This window comes from Chrysemys picta, chromosome 3, assembly GCF_011386835.1.
Source record: "Chrysemys picta bellii isolate R12L10 chromosome 3, ASM1138683v2, whole genome shotgun sequence".
In the NCBI taxonomy this organism is placed as follows: Eukaryota; Metazoa; Chordata; order Testudines; family Emydidae; genus Chrysemys; species Chrysemys picta.
The window spans coordinates 101835779-101859364 of NC_088793.1; the positions used below are offsets into that span (position 1 = coordinate 101835779).

Here is a 23586-nt window from a genome sequence, read left to right on the forward strand (position 1 = left end):
TAATGGGGGCCGGCCTACAGCCAGGGACTCCGGGCAGCTGGGGGCCATGCTGCCCGCCCACCCAGCATGCTGGGGGCTGTGATCAGCTAGAGACTTCAACACACTTGCCTGCCCGCCCATCCGCCGCTCCGGGCCACGCTGCCTGCCCATCTGGTGCTCCAGGGCTGGGGGAGGGGTCTCTGGGCTCCGGCAGGGGAAGAGGGGTGGGGCCCCAGGCAGAAGGGGCAGGCTGGTGGGAGCTAGCCTCCCCAAGCCCGTGGTTCACCCACTGCCCATGCCAGTAAGCCTTCGAAATGAATTATTCTGAAAATTAAAACCCAGACCACGCTTCTCTCTTCTGCTGGGTATACATGCCATGCTGTCTTCTCCCCCACTTGTTAATGTGAGGTTTACCTCCACCCCTTGTTAGCTTGATGAGTTTGTTTAATGCTTATATGTAAATTGAGGTAAACATTACTTTGTTTAGGATAGACCTGTTTAACAAGTCCCCCTGCCATACCTGGTTTACACACTCTTCAGGCATAATTCCAGCATATATTCATAACTCTTAATGCCCATCACATACATATATCACACATGAATATTAATGAGCAGTGAGTTATTAGTTTTCAAATGATACTTCACAAGGCATATTTTGTACAAAGACCACCACAATAATGTCTAGGGTGTGAATACAGAAGTGCCTAGCATCACCCATACTTCAGAAGCAATACACAGCACATACTGCACTGAGAAGAGAAGGACTGTCTTGTCGTTAAGGGATTGGAGTGGGGCTCAAGGATTTTGGTTCAATTCCTTGCTCTCCCATAGATACCCTGCGTGACCTTGGGCAAGTCATTTAATATCTCTGCCCTCGGATGTGGAGATTATGACAGGTATCAGACAGTGCTTTTCCCAATTAAGAATGGTGCCTTAAATGGTTGAGCAGCACATACAGTGCTGAGCTGAGCCCCTTCAACTCCTAGTAAGACAAAAGGGGCTCAGCACCCTGTATAAACTGGGCTTATGGAGTGATACGTTTGAATATTTCTTCTGCATGGCCTTAAGAGCTTGACACTAATTTAGTTTGATTTAAAGTGAAGCAGGAAAACCTGATTAGTGTGGCATGCTAAGACCTGACTTGTCCTGGGGAAACAGAGGCTGTTGATAGTCTGGTGTCACAGAAAGAAACTGGGTTCAACTAGGCAAATTTCTCAGAGACAGAAGGAATCTTGGAATCCAGAATCACATGTCTTATTCAAGCCTTTCCTTACAGAGGAGGTTTCTTTGTCATGGTATGGGAAATCTCACCCTATCCTAAACTTGATGTTTTCCCCCCTCCCACTGATCCATATATCCTGCATTCTCCCTTTCTTCCTGTGATTTTTTCAAATCACTTATACTCCCATAGTGTGCAGTAACTGAGTTAAAAAGAGTTTTCCCCATTCTCTTTATTATGGCTGCCTTTGGGATTATGTAGGATGGTTGTATTTTAGTGACAACATACAGACTAAAATGTGATTCTATTTTATGATGTTTAACCTGGGTCACATGTGCAATAGTTGAATACCTGATTAAGTACATCTACAAAATAAAAACAGAAGTAAAAATTGCTGAAGACTACAATTTGAATGCAGGGTTTTTTAATCTTAAACAATTGCAGTTAATTATAATTTTAAAAATGGATACTGATATTTTAAATCACTTTGAAAAGTAACCGAATCAAAAACCAAACACCCCGTTTAAATCACTCCAGAAAAAGGAAGTTCACATGTCCTACTTCCAGTAAAGTATAGGCCCCACTCATGTGAACACTTACACATATGAAGTTACACACATGAGTATACTGATTACAACAGAACAACTAAAACAAGTCAAGTTAAGTATATGTAGGACCCTAAAAAACACAGAACATTCAGCAGAACACACCCAAATCCTTTTTATATTGCTATTTTGATAGTGATGGGTGCATTAGAAATACTGAGGGTACATAGACCTGCATGTACATTATTGCACATTTCCTGGCATGTTCAGGACTTTTTGCATGGGTACAGATCGCTGTTTGAAAACTATAGCACAACTACAGTATTGCCATTTTTAAAATAAGCATATTTACCACATACTTAAAATATGCTCAATGTACAATGCTCAGGGAAAATGCATTGTATATGGAAAACAGAATCATTTGAAACTATAATTTGGTGTGATGGGATAGTCTATTAAAAGGAATGTTTATTTGAAAATGTAACGACATTATCTAATTGAAGGATTTCAATTTTTTCTCTTTTTCAAAATAATTACACTGGTCTACAATTTTTGAGAAGTCATCTGCTTCAGAGATAAAATGTGTTATTTATTATGTATTCTGATGTGCTGAATTCAAATATGACAATTAAACAACTGATTGGCTACTGTTTCTAAGATATTTAAGTTTTTACATTTTATGTCTAGACAGTATTTGGTCCTGCCATGCGGGCAGGGGACTGGACTCGATGACCTCTCGAGGTCCCTTCCAGTCCTAGAATCTATGAATCTATGTCTATGTATATTGTGTAGATAGTAGAGTTTTAATCATAAATTGTAAACCTAGGTCTTTTCATGTGTTTATGGTTGCTTTACATGATAATATTTCACCTGTCCTGTTTATGTAACACTTTAAATATCAGCAAAAGGGTTATATAAATAAAATTTATTATGAAACAAAAGGCAAAAAACTATTATGTACATAGTTTAGTCCTATTCAGTGTCTACTCTGCGCTTCTTGGCTTGTCTCTTGTATTCATTAAATGGAGCATCTCTTGTCACTGTCCAGCAATAGTCTGCAAGCATTGATGGGCTCCATTTGCCCTGATAGCATTTCTCCATTGTTGCAATGTCCTGGTGAAACCGCTCGCCATGCTTGTCGCTCACTGCTCCGCAGTTCAGTGGAAAAAAAACTAGATGAGAGTGCAAAAAATGTATCTTCAGTGACATGTTGCAACCAAGGCTTTTGTATGCCTTGAGGAGGTTTTCCACCAACAACCTGTAGATGTCTGCCTTGTTGTTTCGAGAAAATTTATTGCCACTAATTGGAAGGCTTTCCATGACGTCTTTTCCTTGCCACGCAGTGCATGGTCAAATGCATCATCTCGAAGAAGTTCACGAATCTGAGGACCAACAAAGACACCTTCCTTTATCTTAGCTTCACTTAACCTTGGAAATTTTCCACGGAGGTACTTGAAAGCTGCTTGTGTTTTGTCAATGGCCTTGACAAAGTTCTTCATCAGACCCAGCTTGATGTGTAAGGGTGGTAACAACATCTTCCTTGATTCAACAAGTGGTGGATGCTGAACACTTTTCCTCCCAGGCTCCAATGACTGTCAGAGTGGCCAATCTTTCTTGATGTAGTGGGAATCTCTTGCACGACTACCCCATTCGCAGAGAAAACAGCAGTACTTTGTGTATCCAGTCTGCAGACCAAGCAAGAGAGCAACAACCTTCAAATCGCCACAAAGCTGCCACTGATGTTGGTCATAGTTTATGCACCTCAAAAGTTGTTTCATGTTTTCATAGGTTTCCTTCATATGACTGCATGACCAACTGGAATTGATGGCAAAACATTGCCATTATGCAGTAAAACAGCTTTAAGACTCGTCTTCGATGAATCAATGAACAGTCTCCACTCATCTGGATCATGAACGATGTTGAGGACTGCCATCACACCATTGATGTTGTTGCAGGCTACAAGATCACCTTCCATGAAGAAGAATGGGACAAGATCCTTTTGACGGTCACGGAACATGGAAACCCTAACATCACCTGCCAGGTGATTCCACTGCTGTAGTCTGGAGCCCAACAGCTCTGCCTTACTCTTGGGTAGTTCCAAATCCCTGACAAGGTCATTCAGTTCACCTTGTGTTAGGAGGTGTGGTTCAGAGGAGGAGGATGGGAGAAAATGTGGGTCCTGTGACATTGATGGTTCAGAACCAGAAGTTTCATCCTCTTCCTCATCTGACTCAAGTGAGAATGATTCTGGTGCATCAGGAACTGGCAGTCCTTCTCCGTGGGGTACTGGGCGTATAGCTGATGGAATGTTTGGATAATGCACAGTCCACTTTTTCTTCTTTGACACACACCTTTCCCAACTGGAGGCACCATGCAGAAATAAGAATTGCTGGTATGATCTGTTGGCTCTCTCCAAATCATTGGCACTGCAAAAGGCATAGATTTCCTTTTCCTGTTCAACCACTGGTGAAGATTTGTTGCACAAGTGTTGCAGCATATGTTTGAGGCCCACCTCTTGTCCTGAGCTCCAATTTTGCAGCCAAAATAAAGGTGATCGGCTTTAACCATAGTGGTTATCCTGCGCTTTTGTGATGCAAAAGTCACTTCACCACAAACATAGCAGAAGTTATCTGCACTGTTCACACAAGTATGAGGCATCTCTGCTCACTTTGGCTAAACAGAAATGTGTCCCCTTGCAAAATCAAACACTGGCAAATAAGAGAGCACAACACTGTATGATTTCTAGAGCTGATATAGGGCAATTTGTTCAGCAGAGTGATGTAAGCTTCGTTATGATTGCATCATCCATGACTTCTAGGAATAACATGATGCAATTCATATCATGTATGACGCAATACCAGCTTCAGATTGCATCACTCATTGTTTTGCCTGAAAAGCAAGTACTGTCCAAACCCAGTCAGATTTATTCATAGATCCAGTCCAAGATGTGTTTTAGTCATTTCTGGTTTAAATTGAGATCCCTTCCCTTTATAATTCACTTATCCTCCACCATTCCCAAGTCAAGGGTGGTATATACTGACCCAATAGCATATCTTGAAAACTAGAGCCAATCAACAATTTTAAGCATCATTTTCATTCTCAGTGACCCAGAATTAGTAAAGTTTGACTACATTTATTTCAGAAGCATTTTCGCTGTAGAGCAGTGTTACAGTACTCATGGAAGGTATTGGATTGACAACTCAGAAGAATGGATCTAATGAATAGTTTACATGGATCTCTGATTTATCAACAGTTTTGTTTAGATGTGGGCCTGAACAAAATCCCAGAGGTGACCTTTACCCCAACTCCTAAAGTAGAAGTTTTAAAATGGGATAAAAATCCAGGTTCTAAAGTGAGTTTTGTTGCTCAGGCCAATATCTGCTGATAAAGAGCTGGATCCCGCCATATTAAAGTTAGTGGAAGTTTTTCTATGAGTTTGAATGGCAGCAAAATCAAGCTGGTAGAAGCAGAGGCTAACAGTTAATAAAGATGCAGAGCTGCTGTCCAATTAATTGGTTTTGTAATGGAATCATGTCAATAATGTAACATGCACTAACTAGACAGAATATATTTAGATTGCAGAATATGAAAAATAAGATACTAGATAATGACTGTAGTTAACACAGATTAACATCACAGGACGTTCCTATTCGGAGAAAAGCATCAATAGCCACATCATGGGAAAGCCTGTTGTGGGTGTGGGGGGTCCTTTTCATACCACCTTCCAAAGAGTGTCACTGACAGGACTGCTTTAGAAGTGCCATTCTGGTTTATCAGACGTCCATCACTTAATACCTAGTTTGAGAGAAGAAAGATAAATAGTACTATTAACCGAGCAGTGTGTGGGCAACATTAATATGTTCAAGTATTTCAGTTTAGCTTGGAAAAAGGCATGCAATGTACAACCCAATCTCTGATTCAAGCCAATTACCAAGAGCAGAAGGCCTCTGAACATACCCAAGTTGTCACAGTTGGACAATTTTTATGTTTAGCACTGGCCTTTGTCATCTTAGAATAGGATCCTTCGAAATGCAAGTCTGAAACAGCTCAAGGGCATCTCTTACCTGAAATTCACCAGGCGCCAGTTGAACCCCAGTGAGCAAGACTTCTACGGCCGCAATGTTCTGAAGATTCAGAGCAGGCGCAGCAGGGACAGAAGGATTGTGAGGAGGTTTGGCAGCATGTGACCTCCAGAAGAAGAAAGAGGAGCGTCCATGCACCAGCAATGGAGATACAGGTGAGCAATCGTTTCCATGTTCTCTCTACAGGTGCTAATGCGGAGAGTGGACTAGATGGCCCATCTGAGGGAAGGGAGCAGAAGGAGACTCCACCGATTGGAAGGCAAAAGATGCACTGTCCTAGGGATGGGGGTTCCACGACCACCACTCCCAAGAGGAGGAGGAGGGTGGTGGTGGTCGGGGACTCCCTCCTCAGGGGGACTGAGTCATCTATCTGCCGCCCTGACCGGGAAAACCGAGAGGTCTGCTGCTTGCCAGGAGCTAGGATACACGATGTGACAGAGAGACTGCCGAGACTCATCAAGCCCTCGGATCGCTACCCCTTCCTGCTTCTCCACGTGGGCACCAATGATACTGCCAAGAATGACCTTGAGCAGATCACTGCAGACTACGTGGCTCTGGGAAGAAGGATAAAGGAGTTTGAGGCGCAAGTGGTGTTCTCGTCCATCCTCCCTGTGCAAGGAAAAGGCCGGGGTAGAAACCGTCGAATCGTGGAAGTCAACGAATGGCTACGCAGGTGGTGTCGGAGAGAAGGCTTTGGATTCTTCGACCATGGGATGGTGTTCCAAGAAGAAGGAGTGCTAGGCAGAGACGGGCTCCACCTAACGAAGAGAGGGAAGAGCATCTTCGCCAGCAGGCTGGCTAACCTAGTGAGGAGGGCTTTAAACTAGGTTCACCGGGGGAAGGAGACCAAAGCCCTGAGGTAAGTGGGGAAATGGGATCCTGGGAGGAAGCACAAGCAGGAGAGCGCAAGAGGGGAGGACTCCTGTCTCATGCTGAGAAAGAGGGACGATCATTGAGTTATCTTAAGTGCCTATACACAAATGCAAGAAGCCTGGGAAACAAGCAGGGAGAACTGGAAGTCCTGGCACAGTCAGGGAACTATGATGTGATTGGAATAACAGAGACTTGGTGGGATAACTCACATGACTGGAGTACTGTCATGGATGGATATAAACTGTTCAGGAAGGACAGGCAGGGCAGAAAAGGTGGGGGAGTTGCGTTGTATGTAAGAGAGGAGTATGACTGCTCAGAGCTCCGGTATGATACTGCAGAAAAACCTGAGAGTCTCTGGATAAAGTTGAGAAGTGGGAGCAACAAGGGTGATGTCGTGGTTGGAGTCTGCTATAGACCACCAGACCAGGGGGATGAGGTGGACGAGGCTTTCTTCTGGCAACTAGCAGAAGTTGCTAGATCGCAGGCCCTGGTTCTCATGGGAGACTTTAATCACCCTGATATCTGCTGGGAGAGCAATACAGCGGTGCACAGGCAATCCAGGAAATTTTTGGAAAGCGTAGGGGACAATTTCCTGGTGCAAGTGCTGGAGGAACCAACTAGGTGCAAAGCTTTTCTTGACCTGCTGCTCACAAACAGGGAAGAACTAGTAGGGGAAGCAAAAGTGGATGGGAACCTGGGAGGCAGTGACCATGAGATGGTCGAGTTCAGGATCCTGACACAAGGAAGAAAGGAGAGCAGCAGAATATGGACCCTGGACTTCAGAAAAGCAGACTTTGACTCCCTCAGGGAACAGATGGGCAGGATCCCCTGGGAGAATAACATGAAGGGCAAAGGGGTCCAGGAGAGCTGGCTGTATTTTAAAGAATCCTTATTGAGGTTGCAGGAACAAACCATCCCGATGTGTAGAAAGAATAGTAAATATGGCAGGCGACCAGCTTGGCTAAACAGTGAAATCCTTGCTGATCTTAAACGCAAAAAAGAGGCTTATAAGAAGTGGAAGATTGGACAAATGACCAGGGAGGAGTATAAAAATATTGCTCAGGCGTGCAGGAGTGAAATCAGGAAGGCCAAATCACACTTGGAGTTGCAGTTAGCAAGAGATGTTAAGAGTAACAAGAAGGGTTTCTTCAGGTATGTTAGCAACAAGAAGAAAATCAAGGAAAGTGTGGGCCCCTTACTGAATGAGGGAGGCAACCTAGTGACCGAGGATGTGGAAAAAGCTAATGTACTCAATGATTTTTTTGCCTCTGTCTTCACGCACAAGGTCAGCTCCCAGATTGCTGCACTGGGCAGTACAGCATTGGGAGAAGGTGACCAGCCCTCTGTGGAGAAAGAAGTGGTTCGGGACTATTTAGAAAAACTGGACGTGCACAAGTCCATGGGGCCGGATGCGCTGCATCCGAGGGTGCTAAAGGAGTTGGCGGGTGAGATTGCAGAGCCATTAGCCATTATTTTTGAAAACTCATGGCGATCGGGGGAGGTCCCGGATGACTGGAAAAAGGCTAATGTAGTGCCCATCTTTAAAAAAGGGAAGAAGGAGGATCCGGGGAACTACAGGCCAGTCAGCCTCACCTCAGTCCCTGGAAAAATTATGGAGCAGGTCCTCAAGGAATCAATTATGAAACATTTAGAGGAAAGGAAAGTGATCAGGAACAGTCAGCTTGGATTCACGAAGGGGAAGTCGTGCCTGACTAACCTAATTGCCTTCTGTGATGAGATAACTGGCTCTGTGGATGAGGGGAAAGCAATGGATGTGTTATTTCTTGACTTTAGCAAAGCTTTTGATACTGTCTCCCACAGTATTCTTGCCACCAAGTTAAAGAAGTATGGGCTGGATGAATGGACTGTAAGGTGGATAGAAAGCTGGCTAGATCGTCGGGCTCAACGGGTAGTGATCAATGGCTCCATGTCTAGTTGGCAGCCGGTTTCAAGTGGAGTGCCCCAAGGGTCGGTCCTGGGGCCGGTTTTGTTTAATATCTTTATTAATGATCTGGAGGATGGTGTGGACTGCACTCTCAGCAAGTTTGCAGATGACACTAAACTAGGAGGCGTGGTAGATACACTAGAGGGTAGGGATCGGATACAGAGGGACCTAGACAAATTAGAGGATTGGGCAGAAAAAAACCTGATGAGGTTCAACAAGGACAAGTGCAGAGTCCTGCACTTAGGACGGAAGAATCCCATGCACTGCTACAGACTAGGGACCGAATGGCTAGGTAGCAGTTCTGCTGAAAAGGACCTAGGGGTCACAGTGGACGAGAAGCTGGATATGAGTCAACAGTGTGCTCTTGTTGCCAAGAAGGCTAACGGCATTTTGGGCTGTATAAGTAGGGGCATTGCCAGCAGATCGAGGGACGTGATCGTTCCCCTTTATTCGACATTGGTGAGGCCTCATCTGGAATACTGTGTCCAGTTTTGGGCCCCACACTACAAGAAGGATGTGGAAAAATTGGAAAGAGTCCAGCGGAGGGCAACAAAAATGATTAGGGGTCTGGAGCACATGACTTATGAGGAGAGGCTGAGAGAACTGGGATTGTTTAGTCTCCAGAAGAGAAGAATGAGGGGGGATTTGATAGCAGCCTTCAACTACCTGAAGGGGGGTTCCAAAGAGGATGGAGCTCGGCTGTTCTCAGTGGTGGCAGATGACAGAACAAGGAGCAATGGTCTCAAGTTGTGGTGGGGGAAGTCCAGGTTGGATATCAGGAAAAACTATTTCACTAGGAGGGTGGTGAAACACTGGAATGCGTTACCTAGGGAGGTGGTGGAGTCTCCTTCCTTGGAGGTTTTTAAGGCCCGGCTTGACAAAGCCCTGGCTGGGATGATTTAGCTGGGAATTGGTCCTGCTTTGAGCAGGGGGTTGGACTAGATGACCTCTTGAGGTCCCTTCCAACTCTGATATTCTATGATTCTATGATTCTATGATTCTGGAAAGATGTAGCTAGTGCCAAATGTGCCACTGAGAGAGAATGTGTCAAAGCTGGTGTGAGCAGTAGCCACTGGCTGCCCACAAGTTTTCAAGTTTGTGCTTTTACACTTCAGTAGTGTGCATATCTATGGGGAAGAAACAGAGGGGATATATTTGGAGAGCTTACAGTAAACAAAGGCCAGGCTTAGACAGCAGGAAAAACCTCTCATTGTCAAGGCATTATAAAAATATTTACTCATATAATTAAGTCAGACCCATGGATGCTCTGATGCCTTGTAATTCAACAGAATGCTTCACCTGTGCCACTGTGTGTGTGTGTGTGTGTGTGTGTGTGTGTGTGTGTGTCCACTCAATTATAGCTCTGCAATTGACACGATTTGTGGCCTGAACAAATCATTTAAGCTCTCTCTCAGTTTCGCAGTCAGTGAAATGGGGATATTTGCCTGTCCTACACAGAAGGATCCGTTTAGGCTTACACAATGCTGTAGAAATGGTACTACACTGGAAATAAGAACAAACTCAAAAGCTGTGTGAAAAGAGTGGATTATGTCCCTGTTTCTTAGATACATTAGCTTGCAATCCCAGTAATACATTAAAGAGTCCTATCAGCATGAGCATCGCTTCAACCCGATGCTAAATGTTCAAAGTTGAAACAAGCTGTCCCACAGGATAAAGCATCTCTGCTGAGTCAGCAAGTGCTGCAACAGGCTGTCTCCTAAAGTTAGTATTTCTAGGGAGGGCTGTGTGCCTTCCCTTCCAGGTACAGACACCAACTTCTCTGAACCCTTATAATCAAAGATAAACCCAGGCCTTTGGCTGGGAAAAGACATCACAGACCTCTGATCACTTACATCACAGACAGAACAGGAAGCATCAAGATCCTAAACTGGGTAAAGAAGATGTGTAGGGTTAATAGCATCCTATTTCTCAAACATTTGTTTTAAGAAAGCACTTTGTGATGAAGTATCTAACTATCCCGTGGGGCAGATGTGAAGGGCTCCAAATGGAAAAGGGATGTTCCAGCCCTCCGCCACCCTACCCCATCAGAAATAAAGAGAAAAAGCTTTACCTGTAAATAGTATTCTCCTTCAACAACATGAAGGCCATCAAAAGCACCTAGCACATATACTTCATCTTCTTGCTTCTCCACCATCCTGTAGCTCAAATGACAGCAAAGGTCTTTCTGGCAAACTGTACGATTTCCTTCAGGCTTAGTGAGTTCAGTGAAGGTGAACTTATCAAAGTAAATGACTCCGCTAAAATTACGGTCATCCGGTGAGAATCGTTTGATGCTTGTGGCATACGAGCTCCAGTTGACAGCAATAGGGTAAGTGGGAGAAAGACGAGGGTGTGAACTCAGCTCTACAACCAGGAGGTGACCATTCTCTGTTTCTGTATTGTAATGAAATGCCCTGGGTCCATTTGGTGCATAGATGCCACTCCCTGTGAGTGACAGACAAGAGGGAGCTTTTAATCAGAAAGGAATTACCCATTTCATATTATGCACTTTATCATCACACGTTAAACATATGCAGAGTTTTATTCCATTATTGTCAGAACTATTTTAAAATCAAAATTAAAGCTTTTACACACTATAAGCCTGGTCTAATGCTCATTGACGTCAATGGGAACTAGGCCAAACGCAAAGGTTTCACAGCATGTAAGTGACATGTAATGGGAGATAAATCACATGCTAGTAAGTGTGACTAAATTGGTGTAAGTTACAATGATTGGGAAGGAAGGTAGAAATTACACTCTTTTATATTCCTTGTTGGATTTGGTCTTGTCTCTCTTATTCAGTTTTTATTTGGCAGAGTGGCTGGTAACACTGTAAAGCAAATAAAACATTTTAGGGAAAACATGTGCCAAGAAATCCCTTACCTTTGCACCTCCATGTAGGTCTTAAATGTGTGGCTATCATTTTTATTTTACAATAGCAAAAAACAACCCACCTCCCACAAAAAACAATCTCTGAGGAAAGAATAGGGCCATCTAACTTTAGCATAGCAATGACTCAAAATCAGTGGAGATGGCTGTGAAGATGCCTAAATAAAGGGGCCCAAGAAGCAAAAAGTTTAGTGCTAGCTATCAACTGGAATTGCTCCCCCACAGTAATACTAAGCTATAAATTGGACAAGTCTCATATATGAAAAAGGAATGACAAGTCTGTTCATTTGAAATTAATAGTTATGCAAGTGTTAGGCCCATCCTTAACAGATATATGAGATTGTATACTATGCTATTGCTCTGTGACAATGAACACATACACAACTATAATGTATGAATCCTAGCAACAGTCTGAAAAAAAAAAATTCAAGGAACACAAGTCTATAAAGAAAGTTTGATATTAGTTTATAAAGCAAACAGATATTGCATGAAAATCAGCCATCACAACTCAATTAAGAGTATTCATCAGTACTAAGTCTCTACCTAGTGGAGATACAAGTTTGTTACATCCGATTAACAAACGATAGTTACGTGGCATTGCTGAAAACCAAGGTCTGTGGTGAGACTACATTGAACCATAAAATCAAACTTCAGCAATTATTACTTAACAAGAAATTTAAGTTCTACAAGTTAACCTAAAAAAATAACTTGGTTCTGAATTTAACATTTTATTTCTGCTCTATCTGTAAACATTCATTACTAAGACCCTGATCCTGCAAATACTTACACACATACATAAATTTAAGTATATGAGTAGCTCTACTAAAGTCCGCAGGACTATTCACATGCTGAACTTGAAGCATGTGCATAAGAGTTTGCAGGATCAGGGCCTAAGATACCAAATCAGTTAACCCAAGATTGTAAATTACCTGTCATATCTAAACTGGAGTTGCGTGTATTCGCTGAAAGAAAATTGATGCCCATTCCCATAGCCCATGCAGAGTGGAACTGACTAGCAGACAAAAGTGGTAGAGTATTCACCCAAGCTGTTGGGAACAGCACAGTATCCACTTGTAACTTGCTCACCAGGACCACAGCAGGATCATGGAAAAGTATGTCAGCACAAGTGAAAATGCCAAACTTTCCAAAGGATGTATTGAAAGTGACAAACTCTGGCTCCTTAGGGTAATCAAACTGAGTTTCTGTCACAAAGAGGTTGTACTGTTTATGGGAAAGAGAGAAAGGAAATATATTAGGCCATATAAATCGGAACTCAGTGCAGTTAGATTGTTTACATAAATACAGGGAATACAGAGTCTATGTTTCTGTTAAATTCTATTTTTTTTCCACATCGAAAGAGGCTGGATTACAAAGACAAAAGAGAAGTCAGACAAAGTATACAGGCTTCCCTTTTCTTTTCCATGAATGGTATTTGAATTTATTCATTGGTAGGAAGTTTATGAAATATTGGATTTTTCATACTCCCAGAGAATGTCCCTTCATATTTATAAATGGTACCAAATGGCCTTTTGGGAGCTTAAATTAAATTTCAACAATAGCAGAAAAAGTGATACCGCAAGTTAGGGCCTAGCATTTCTAGTGTCCTTGCTTTTAAACCATGATTTCAGTTACACATAAATTTAAGTTTGGGGAACTTACTGTAGTTTCACAGTTTGTTCTCATAATTCCTTACTAGAGGGTGACATAATTTGTTGCATCTGTAGGCTGAGCATTGCACACTGAGCCAAGAGGCTCTTTGCACTCCTCCTTGCACTCCTCCCCACCCAGCTCCTTCAGTACCATCTCCCTCCATTTCAGGGACACCCTAATGTCAGGGTTCTGTGTGTCCCCCATTCTCTCCTTTCCCCCCATACCAGGGGCTTTTGTGCACCCTCATGGCTCCTTATTTCCTCCTACCACCCTTCTTATTTTCATATTTTTCTTTCTTTTTCAGGGTATTAACACTTTAAACAACAGGGAGGATGGAGAGAGCGGAGATGGGGAAGCTGTTATGCTGGAAGGTGTTAATGGCTGCCATCAATTGGTTCTTTGTTCTACAGACAATTACAAAAGTGGTTGCAGCTGCTGGCTTTGCCAATCAGATGCCTGGGGCTGCATGTGTCCCTCTTTATACCCTTCAGGTTTTCCCAGTTTTCACCAAAATCCATAGGGTTCTGTCCACTAGGGTTACCATATTTCAACACTGAAAAAAAGAGGACACTCCACGGGGGCCCCGGCCCCCCCCAACTCCGCCCCTTCCCTTCCCTGCCCCCGGCCCAACTCCGCCCCTTCCTTGCCCCAACTCCGCCCCCTCCCCTGACCACTCCACGTTCCCCCTCCTACCTCCCGCCCCCGGGCTCCAGCTGCTGCTGCACTGGGGAAGTTGCTTCGCCCCCGCCGTGGTGGAGAGCAGCGGGAGCCGGGAAAGTTGGAGCCCGGGGAGGAGGCGGCTGCGTGCTCGGATGCTGCCCGCCGCCTCTGTGCCCCAGCAGATCGCGGGAGCTGTAAGTTTTGCTGCAGCCACTCGCACTCGGGGTCCCCTTACCATGCCTCCCTATTTTCCCGGACATGTTCGGCTTTTTGGAAATTCCTCCCGGACGGGGATTTGAGGACCAAAAAGCCGGACATGTCCGGGAAAATCCAGATGTACGGTAACCCTATGTCCACGGATGCCTAGAACATTCCCTGTAACTTTGAAATTGATTGGATGTGGCATTCAGAAGCTATCGCATTACACCCAAACGAAGAAATGCCATCAAATTGAATGTAAGGCCTCACAAGCTCAGCTGACTACTTAAGTCACTAGCTACCTAAGTGCTAGTCTACACTGGCAACACTAAAGTGCTGCCGCAGCAGCGCTTTAACTTGACTTGTGTAGTCACGGCAGAGCGCTCTCTCCCAGCGCTGTAAAAAAAACACTCCACAAGGGGCGTGGCTCCCAGTGCTGATGCACTGTCTACACTGGCGCTTTACAGCGCTGAAACTTGCTGCGCTCAAGGGGGTGTTTTTTCACACCCCTAAGCGAGAAAGTTGCAGCGCTGTACAGTGCCAGTGTAGACAAGCCCTAAGAGAGACCAAGTAGGCATTGCCTGGGGTTCACCAGTGGCATTAATTTTCTGCCCTTCATAAGGTTTGTGAAAGAGCAGTCAATTGTGGCTGCCCATTGAAGCAAGAACTAGATTGGACCAGAACATTTAAGGTTAATGTTTTGAACAAATTGGGGCTAAAGCTTCCTCAGCTAGGATTCTGCAGCTGTGGCTGGGAAAGCAAATTCCTCTAACTACAGACACTGAAAATGTGACCTCTCCTGCTTTAACATGGCATCACACTCCGATCCTCTGCATGGCACTAAACATATTCCACAATAGTTTTAGTTATAGAATTTTGGAAAAAAATGATAGATATGATTAAAATGAGTGAATTACTGCACTGAACTGTGCAAAGTTGTTTATTTCTTACCTTATGGTAGCGTGCCACCAATTTCCCTTCTGAATCAAAGACAACATCAGTATTATACTGATAGTGACCATCGCTGGGGCACTTGGGATCACTGGAATTACATGGCTTCTTGTCCCCAATATTGGCAACCACATAGATCGCATTGCTCCTTGCCATGCAGCTGAGTCTTTCCTGCACTGGTGCAGGAGCAAATCTAATTGTCAGTGAGAAATTAAAAAAAAATAAAAAATTCTAAGCTTAAGACTTTGGAGCAGAAGAATGATGGATTTAAGTTAGAAGACTGCTGTTGTACGGTAACCAAATGAAAGTACAGAATAGACCATTGGTGAGTCTATAAAAGTGTTCAGAATAAAATCCAAAAGTTTCCCTTTGTGCCAGTATGGGTTATCCAAACTGGACAGAACAGTGTGATATTGGGCTTCCAGTCTCTCCCCACCCACTACACCTCATTTTCCTCCTAGACTAGATTCCTCTCACCTACCCAAACCCAATTCCTTGTTCCACTGAAAAAAACCCCACACACTTGTGCGTGTGTATTTATGTATATTCACACAAGACACACACACACACACACACACACACACACACACACACACACACAAAACAATAAAAGAACACTATTATGGTTGCAAAGTCAAGCCCTCAAAAATTAGGAAATGCCAGAACTAAGTGCCAGAAATGAGATTTGGGAAAGAGGAAAAGTGAAACAATAACATTACAACAAACCCACAAATATCGGAGGTTTGGATGTATGGGTTTTGTTTTTTGTTTATGCTTGAAATTCAAATGTTTAACTAGTTACTAAAACATAATATAAGGACAATGTCACAACTCACTCTTCAATTTGAGTTCAGGAACCATTGCACACATTGTGTGCTGTCTTATCTTTGAGCAGGTACCCCCTATCTTAATGCTGAACATTTCTTAGGCTCTGATCCTACAATAAGGTCCACACAAGCAGACCCTGGAACCTGCTTGGAGCTCATTGCAGAGGCAAGTTCTTATTCTGTACATGCACATCCCTTCATTCCTTTGCCCTGCCTCTATACCATGAGTGGGGAAAATGGGGTAAAACAACAACAACATGTCTTTAAAAATCAATTTAATTTAATCTATGACCACAAACACTACAATGCCTTAGTCATAACTGTATGGTTACTGAATGGCACCATTACAGGTCAAGAATTAATATTGTTTGAGTGCTTAAATTGTACATTTTCACACCTTAATAGGTTTGAATTGCTTTGAAACTCTTGAGTTTCCCTGAGTTTATAATTAGACATGGGCAAAATCAGCAGACTATAGGAGTTGTCCTCTGGCATTGAACATCTTCAACAGGAAAGGCTGATAGAGACCCACCTTAAGTAACCAATACCATATCTGGTGAATAACCTAACCCTTGAACTACAGGTTATTGGGGGGGAGGAATGTGTACCAACATCACCAGCTGTCCTTCTCCCAAGCCCCAATTTTGTGAATCTAGCCCTTAAAATGCCCAGAAAAAAACCCTTCACATCATGAAACATTTTGGTGAACTTGAAACAGACATTTTCCAGTAGTCAAACTTCCAAAAAAATTTGGAGTTTTACCTGAACTGAAGGGTTGGAGCTTTTTTGTTTTTGTTTTTTTAATTATTGCAAACTGTCAGCAAACCAACCAACCAAACAAAAAATCAGTTATTCTCCCAGCTCTATTTATAATGATAGGTTTTGGGATCATTGAAACACCCCTGTAATGTTTTTTACACTTAAAGTTTTCACATGGTTTCTATCTTAACTGAGTTTTTTGTCTAGGCACTGCACACGCACACACACATGCACGCATCCTGCTACCTCCTATGGGGTAAGTGAGTTTTTAAACTTATTTTAAAATTTGGGGCTGTTCCATAATAGTTTGCAGAGATTAGTGTACATGGAGCTTTTTTTAAATTTAAATTATTGAAAGATGCTCCAAGATGTATTAAACATGTTCTCTAGGAACCCATAGCTGTGTTTAAGCCTTTAAACAAGGTCCACTTCAGCCTAAATCTCCAGCTCGAAAATATCTGAGGGTTTTTTTTGTTTGTTTCTGCTCTGGATAGCAAATTCTTTGATGCAGGGAACTATGGGTGCAGGGGATGCTGCAGCACCCCCTGACTTGAAGTGGTTTCCATTATATACAGGATTTACAGTTTGGTTTAATGGCTCCCAGCACCCCCACTATATAAAATCTTGGCCCTCAGTGGAAATTTTTGCCATTGACTTCAATTGAGCCAGGACTGACTCCAAATCTCTACTTTTGTACAATATTGATTACCATGTCATTGCTCAAACAAGCACAACAATATTTTAAAGGTAAACACAGAGGAAACACAAAGCCAGTATTTGCAGCATTTATAAATATTAGAATGGCTAAACTCTGGCTTTACTTAGCATCAAGTGATGCTGGAACGTTTGCATTCCAACAAGCTGGGGAAAAATCACCCTTGCATAGATGAAAAAACAAACTGACTCATTCTTCTAGAGCCACCTAGTGGCAAAACATTAACAAATATTTCTATGACTATATATTATTAATCATTAATTGTAGCCGAGCACAACTGCTTATCATGTATTGACATTACTGTGACAGAATGTACTCATGTCCACACTCTGCATGCTACTGTAATAGTCTTTGCACAAAGTATGCCTTGGGAGATATCATTTAAAAATTCATTTGCTGATCAATAATACCATGGCAAAATTCACATAGCAGCGTTATGTGTGAAGTTATAAACATAAGCTGAGATCATAATTAAAAGTATGTTTTCCAGAAAAGTCTGGGGAGTGGCCAAACCAGTTCCTCAGAGTGCCTCAGCTAGGTGTAAACAAGGTCAGTAGGTCATTACCCGCTAAGTGGCCATTCTTTGGCAGGAAAGGGAGGGGGGGGTGGAAATCTACATCTTAGCAAAGAAACAGTATGGAGTTCCCTTCCACACAGACTGCCTGTCGCCATGTTCCCAGCTGGGACTGCTCATCGAAGAGGGGACAGGATTATAAAAAGAAGGGGCAGACACCCCATGGCACCCCACCTCCTTCCTCTTATTGTGTCCATTGATTCACTACATGAGAAGGGAAAAGAAAGCACCAATAACACAGAAGAAGGGGTCCTGGCCTAAGAAGTTTGGTCAGTAAGACTGCTGAGAACATGTGGTGAGAACAACTTTGCTCTGAATATAACAGTTAAATTTAACAAGCACCAGTTGTATTTTATGTTTATTTTTCTTGTAACCATGTCTGATTTTTATGCCTCAATACTTGTATTCACTTAAAATCTCTAATTTTTTAGTTTATAAACTTGTTTTATTGTTTTAATCTAATCCAGTGTGTTTAAATTGAAGAATCTGGGAAACTCCATTTGGGGTAACAAAGTGTGTGCATATTATTTCTATTAAAGAAATAGACTTTTTATGACTTTGTTTTGTCCAGGAGAGGGCTGGGCAGCACAGGACATACATTTCTGGGTGGAAATATAGGAGAGGGTGTGTGTTCCAGGAGTCACCCTGGAATACAAATCAAGGTGTGGTTGGCAGGCTGCAGCACACACCCAGACATAGCTGGGAGTGACTTGATGTTGCTGTTTGTGAGCAGTCCAGATTATCTGGAGGCTACATCAACAAAGCAGTGTAAAGGGCACCCCAGGTACTCATTAGTCTGGATTGTACCCTGCTATGTCACAATTACATCACTGCCTTTTATTAGACAAACACCTCTCAGGAGTGGTCTAGATAATACTTAGTCCTGCCATGAGTGCAGGGGACTGGACTAGCAGATCTCTAGAGGTCCTTCCCATCCTATGATTAGCTATTGATTGAGGAGATTCCTGTAATCCTGCCATATTAAAATACTAAAGACAATGTGATGTGTCTTAAGCGCATTGAAAAATAAATAATTTTAAAAACTGCAATATTATGACCTCAACTAATGTTACAGTTTACAAAAGGGAAAAAAAAAAAGGTTGACAGCTTCCATTATTTTATAATCATTTCCCAATTCTGCTTAACTGGATACTCAGATAGCAATTGCTTAAAAACAAAGATTTTAAATTATTAGGGTCTGAAAGTCCTTCTTTGAAGTAATTCAAGTGGAATTTTTATTTTTGTTTGTTCAGTAGTGTTTTTCTTTACACTATTAACATGTTAGTACTAAAATGCATAAAGTTATTGGGATTATTTTCCTTTAAATGCACCCTAAAACCTACTAAAATAATGTTATTCCTTCATCTTAGAAATATTTCTATTTCATATTTGCTCTTCATAAATTATTGCACTGTGACATCATGGAATAGCTCTTAGGACCTGATAACAAGGGTTGCCAGTTAACATTGACTGGATTTTGACTTTTACTTAATCACCAAAAATATGTTCAAGCACTAAAGAAAGATCACTATGTCATGTCTCATTGCTCAATTGGGGTTCAGATAAAAACACAGGATTATAGGATTTATTTTTTAAACCTTGGAGCAGGCTTCCCCCATTTCAGTAGTGAACATTACTTAGGCCCTGATCATGTCCCAGCACCCACATAGAGCTCATTGAAAAAGCAGAACCCTTATAAATTGCATTTCGTGTTTTTCTTTCAAAGAAGCATTGAACCCAACAAGTACATTAAATGAAACTGAGAAACTGTAATTAGATTATACTTTATGGGGAAAAAACAATCAATCATGAAAAACTTGTCAGATAGTACGTTCTTGTGATTAGGCTACACAAGCCCCTATGAAGTCACTCATCGCCACCTCTGAATGGAGACTTTTGCCTCTCCCCTACCACCCACTGCCCCTTTTAGTAGCAAAGACAATACCTATCAGGGTCAGTACATGGAATCCAGTTCACCTGTGGATCTGGGATGTCCTCAAGGTAGGGGTAAATGGTTTCTCTTGTGAAAACCCAGCCATAAATACCATCTTCAGGAGTCACAATAATACGTGCACCCTGGCAAAACAGACTAAATTAAATAAGTCTCCACCTAAATAAATACATCTCAGTACAGAATAGCCAATGATAGTACCTGCAGGGCTGCTGCTTTGATGGCCCCTTTCAACACATCCATATTTTTGTTCATCAGCATCAAAGCATCTTCAGGAGAAACAGGTATTTTGGTGTCCTCTGACAATATAACTGAGTGCTCATACACTGCTGCAATGTAGCTGTCCAAAGCACAGGCCTTCAGGACAGACAAAGCAAAAATTGTAGCGTAAACATGAGGCTGGGAATAGACCATGTTTGAAGCTTGTTAGTTGCTCAAATGACTGCAAGTCCAGGCAAGTCTAGAGGATTAAATCAGAAAACTGATTTGCCTCACTTTGGAAACCTCCATTACCTATTTAATCAAGAGATTCTGTTACAGGAAGTCCACATTGTGCAACACAGTTACCACATCTAGAAAGTCTTATACCATAAAGGACATCTGAAGAAGTGAGGTTTTTTACCCACGAAAGCTTATGCCCAAATAAATCTGTTAGTCTTTAAGGTGCCACCGGACTCCTTGTTGTTTTTGCCATAAAGGACAAAAGACCTGCAAAAGTAATGCTGTGCCATTTTAGTTACCGTTTAGCTGCCATAGAAGTCACTGTGAAAAAGCTGCAGAAAGACAGCACTGCTGATTTAGAAACACTGCATGTCTATGGCAGAGACGATGGTGTGAATTCAAGGCTAGCCAGCTCAGTAGAAAAACCAAGTAGGGTGAAATCACAGCAGGATCCAGTTACTTACACATGCTGGGCTAAACCCTTCTGCCTTAAATCACACAAATAATTTATTTAACTGCAGTAGAACTGTTTGCACGAGTAAACCAAACAGGATTTCATGGGGGGGTAAACGCTGAACAGCCCATTATGGCATTTTAATAAATAAAACTGATTTTAAAATTAACAGATCCAATCAAACAACCCTGAGAATATTTTAGTAATGAGAACCAGTTAATAGCACACTGTCATTAACCTGTTCTGGTCCAGAGTCATTTTTAAAATGCCCAAGAACAGTCAGTTCCAAAGTTGGACAGCCAGCCAGAATCATACAAATAAGTGAGAATAACGTAGTACGAATGAACAACCCAGCCAAACTGAGCTTTAACTGGCCATTACAGGCAATAAATAGCTTTATTACTAAAACTGCCCAGATGCTCTGTTCTAAAATGGCACAAAGGATGATACATGTAATATAACAGAGAGCAACATACTAGTTATGAAAAAACAGTCCAAACTGACCTTTAGCTGCCTGTTCCAGGCAATAAAAAAAAGTTAATTATTAATATAAACAGAATATTCAGTTCCAAAGTAGCACAGAGAATAAAAATATTGCATATAATACAACTAAGTGAGAATAACATAATACTGCTGGAAAAAACCCAACCAAACCAGCCTTTAACTACTCATTCTGGTTCATTATGGATTAAAAATATCTAAAACTGCATATTCCTGAAGTGAAGGGAGAATAAAAATAATGCTTAGGCCTATATAGTGGTCATTACCAACTTTTAATACTATACCAACTTCTGTGCAATAAAACATTATGTTATTACTATTAGCCTATTTGTGTTGTTATTCTTGTTGTCGGTAGCAGATAGAGAGGAGTAGTGGTAGCCTCTTTTACTGCTGGAACCATTTTTGTAGGCAACAGGTTATGTGCTACAATCTAAATTGTTTTGTGGGTTTTTTGTTTTTAATCAAAATAAATTTTCTAACAGGGCAGAGAATTGAACCTGGATCTCCAGAGTGCCAGCCTAGCACCTTCGCACCTTAACCATTGGACCACCCTTCCTCTTTAATTCAGCTGTGTAGTCTAGATGAAATTAGTGGGACTACCTGGGTGAACAAAGTTAACATGATTAAGCTTCTGTTCTGAAGATTTTACAAGGTAAGGCCCTCATCCTGCAGAATGCTTGGATGGTCTATAACACCGCTCTAAGTCTGACTAGTAGATGTGCCTATAAACATGAATTCCTGTTCCACACAAAATTCTGACATTTCAGAAAAATTTTCTTTCTAAAATGGAACAAGTAAAATTCCAGTTTCCTGTTCTAAAAGAAACCTCAAGATGACATTTGTGGGAGAGAGACCTCAATATTGATACAAAATATGATATTAATAAAACTACTATAACTGTGATAGGGGGTCCATCCCACACAGGACTGGAAGGGGTTAAGGTTGACAGGTAGGTCTATTAACTCCATAGGCTGCATCTAGAAGAAGAGCCAGGGAGCAGGGGGGAATTGATTGCAAGCAGGTTCCGCTGTGCAGGAACAGTGGGCCTCTAAAGCCGGGAAGCTGGTAACAGATGAGCTGCTGCTGGGAAATGGCAGTCACTCCCTGGGAAGAGGGTTTGGAACTGGTACATTCAGGGCAAGGAGAAAAACCAGGAGTTGTAGGAAGCAGTCTAGGAAAGAAGCAGTCAGAGCTGTGAGAAGAAAGCCCAGAAATGCTTGGGTTGAGGGTCCCTGGACTGGAACTCAGAGTAGAGGGTGGCCCCAGGTTCCTGTACCTACCACTGGGGAAGTGGCACCATCAGGGCAGTGCTGGAGAAGACTGTCTGGGCCTTTTTGCACCTTTACTGAGTATTAAGATATAGCTACAAAAGTGTTATAGGAAGGATGCTCAGAAATATAATATACATATTTAGCTAATTATATTAAACAATGTTTAAAGCTAATCAGAGAAATTCCAGGTTTCTGCATCTATCAAGGAGATAAACCATGTTAAAGATTGTAGGAATAAGCCTAACTGTGAAAGGAATGCAGGGTTGTGTTAGCAGAGCAATAAATCTAAAGCTAAAATGGGCCTATACATAGCACCCTGCAAATCTGTGGATATCCGCTTTATAGCCGTGGACAATGTTTGCGGATCGGACATGGATATAAATTTTATAGGTAGAGCCCTGCACGGATACACCAACCTCCTTCCCTCCCCCACCACCCAACCCCCCCCCCTTTTTTTTCTTCTTCTTCTTTTCAAAGAAATGACCACAGTTGTGGTCAGCTGGTGCTTGAAATCCTCTTGATATGCGGCAAAAATGCTGTTGGCAGGTCGAGCTCGAGTTTGGCACTGACTCCCCTCACTCCTACTTGCCTTCCAATCCCCTCTGTTCCTCCAGCATTTAGGGAAGGCTACAGTATGGGTGGGATTTATCATTAGAATGCTGCTGGCTGCTCTGATGGGGTGAGGCTGAATGGATGTTCCGGATTATAAACTCAGAGCTTTCTGAGATGGGAATCTTGTATGTACTTTTTATATACTGAAGAAATAAACTCTGCTATAGTTGCAGAGGTAAGTGGCCCAACTTGCACCTGTAGCCTGATCTATGAATTGTATATTAATTATATGGATTACTTAAGAATTCCCAAAAAGCAACAGAGGGTCCTGTGGCACCTTTGAGACTAACAGAAGTACTGGGAGCATAAGCTTTCGTGGGTCAGAACCTCACTTCTTCAGATGCAAGTGAAGACTTGCATCTGAAGAAGTGAGGTTCTGACCCACGAAAGCTTATGCTCCCAGTACTTCTGTTAGTCTCAAAGGTGCCACAGGACCCTCTGTTGCTTTTTACAGATTCAGACTAACACGGCTACCCCTCTGATACTTAAG

General features: G+C 42.3%; 1 protein-coding gene across 4 annotated transcripts; it reads right to left on the minus strand.

Moving 5' to 3' along the window:
- Nucleotides 1-1605: 1605 nt before the first annotated feature.
- On the minus strand, nucleotides 1606-21703 carry LOC122172113 (pantetheinase-like). 4 transcript variants are annotated; one of them, XM_065588657.1, is made up of 9 exons: nucleotides 20951-21703; nucleotides 20019-20174; nucleotides 19812-19942; nucleotides 14992-15184; nucleotides 12462-12753; nucleotides 10715-11088; nucleotides 9642-9770; nucleotides 5808-5849; nucleotides 1606-5538 (listed from the first exon to the last, which is right to left on the minus strand). In XM_065588657.1, the coding sequence occupies exons 1-9, from the start codon at nucleotides 21023-21025 to the stop codon at nucleotides 5419-5421; spliced, it is 1512 nt and encodes a 503-aa protein (XP_065444729.1). In that variant the 5' UTR covers nucleotides 21026-21703; the 3' UTR covers nucleotides 1606-5418. The 4 variants fall into 4 exon arrangements, with proteins under 4 accessions (XP_065444729.1, XP_065444727.1, XP_065444726.1 ...); XM_065588655.1 differs by lacking the exon at nucleotides 20951-21703 and adding an exon at nucleotides 20558-20859; XM_065588654.1 differs by lacking the exon at nucleotides 20951-21703 and having other exon boundaries at nucleotides 20019-20540.
- Between the last annotated feature and the right edge of the window lie 1883 nt (nucleotides 21704-23586).

What these genes read in the sequence shown, in the direction of transcription:
- LOC122172113 (XM_065588657.1), bottom strand. Translation starts at nt 21,025, where the DNA reads ATGATTCTGGCTGGCTGTCCAACTTTGGAACTGACTGTTCTTGGGCAT. An exon ending in CTCCAGTTTAGATATGACAG is followed by an intron (nt 11,089 to 12,461) that starts GTAATTTACAAT and finishes TGTCACTCACAG; the next exon opens with GGAGTGGCATCTATGCACCA. An exon ending in CTAGCTACATCTTTCCAGAA is followed by an intron (nt 5,850 to 9,641) that starts TCATAGAATCAT and finishes GCGGCCGTAGAA; the next exon opens with GTCTTGCTCACTGGGGTTCA.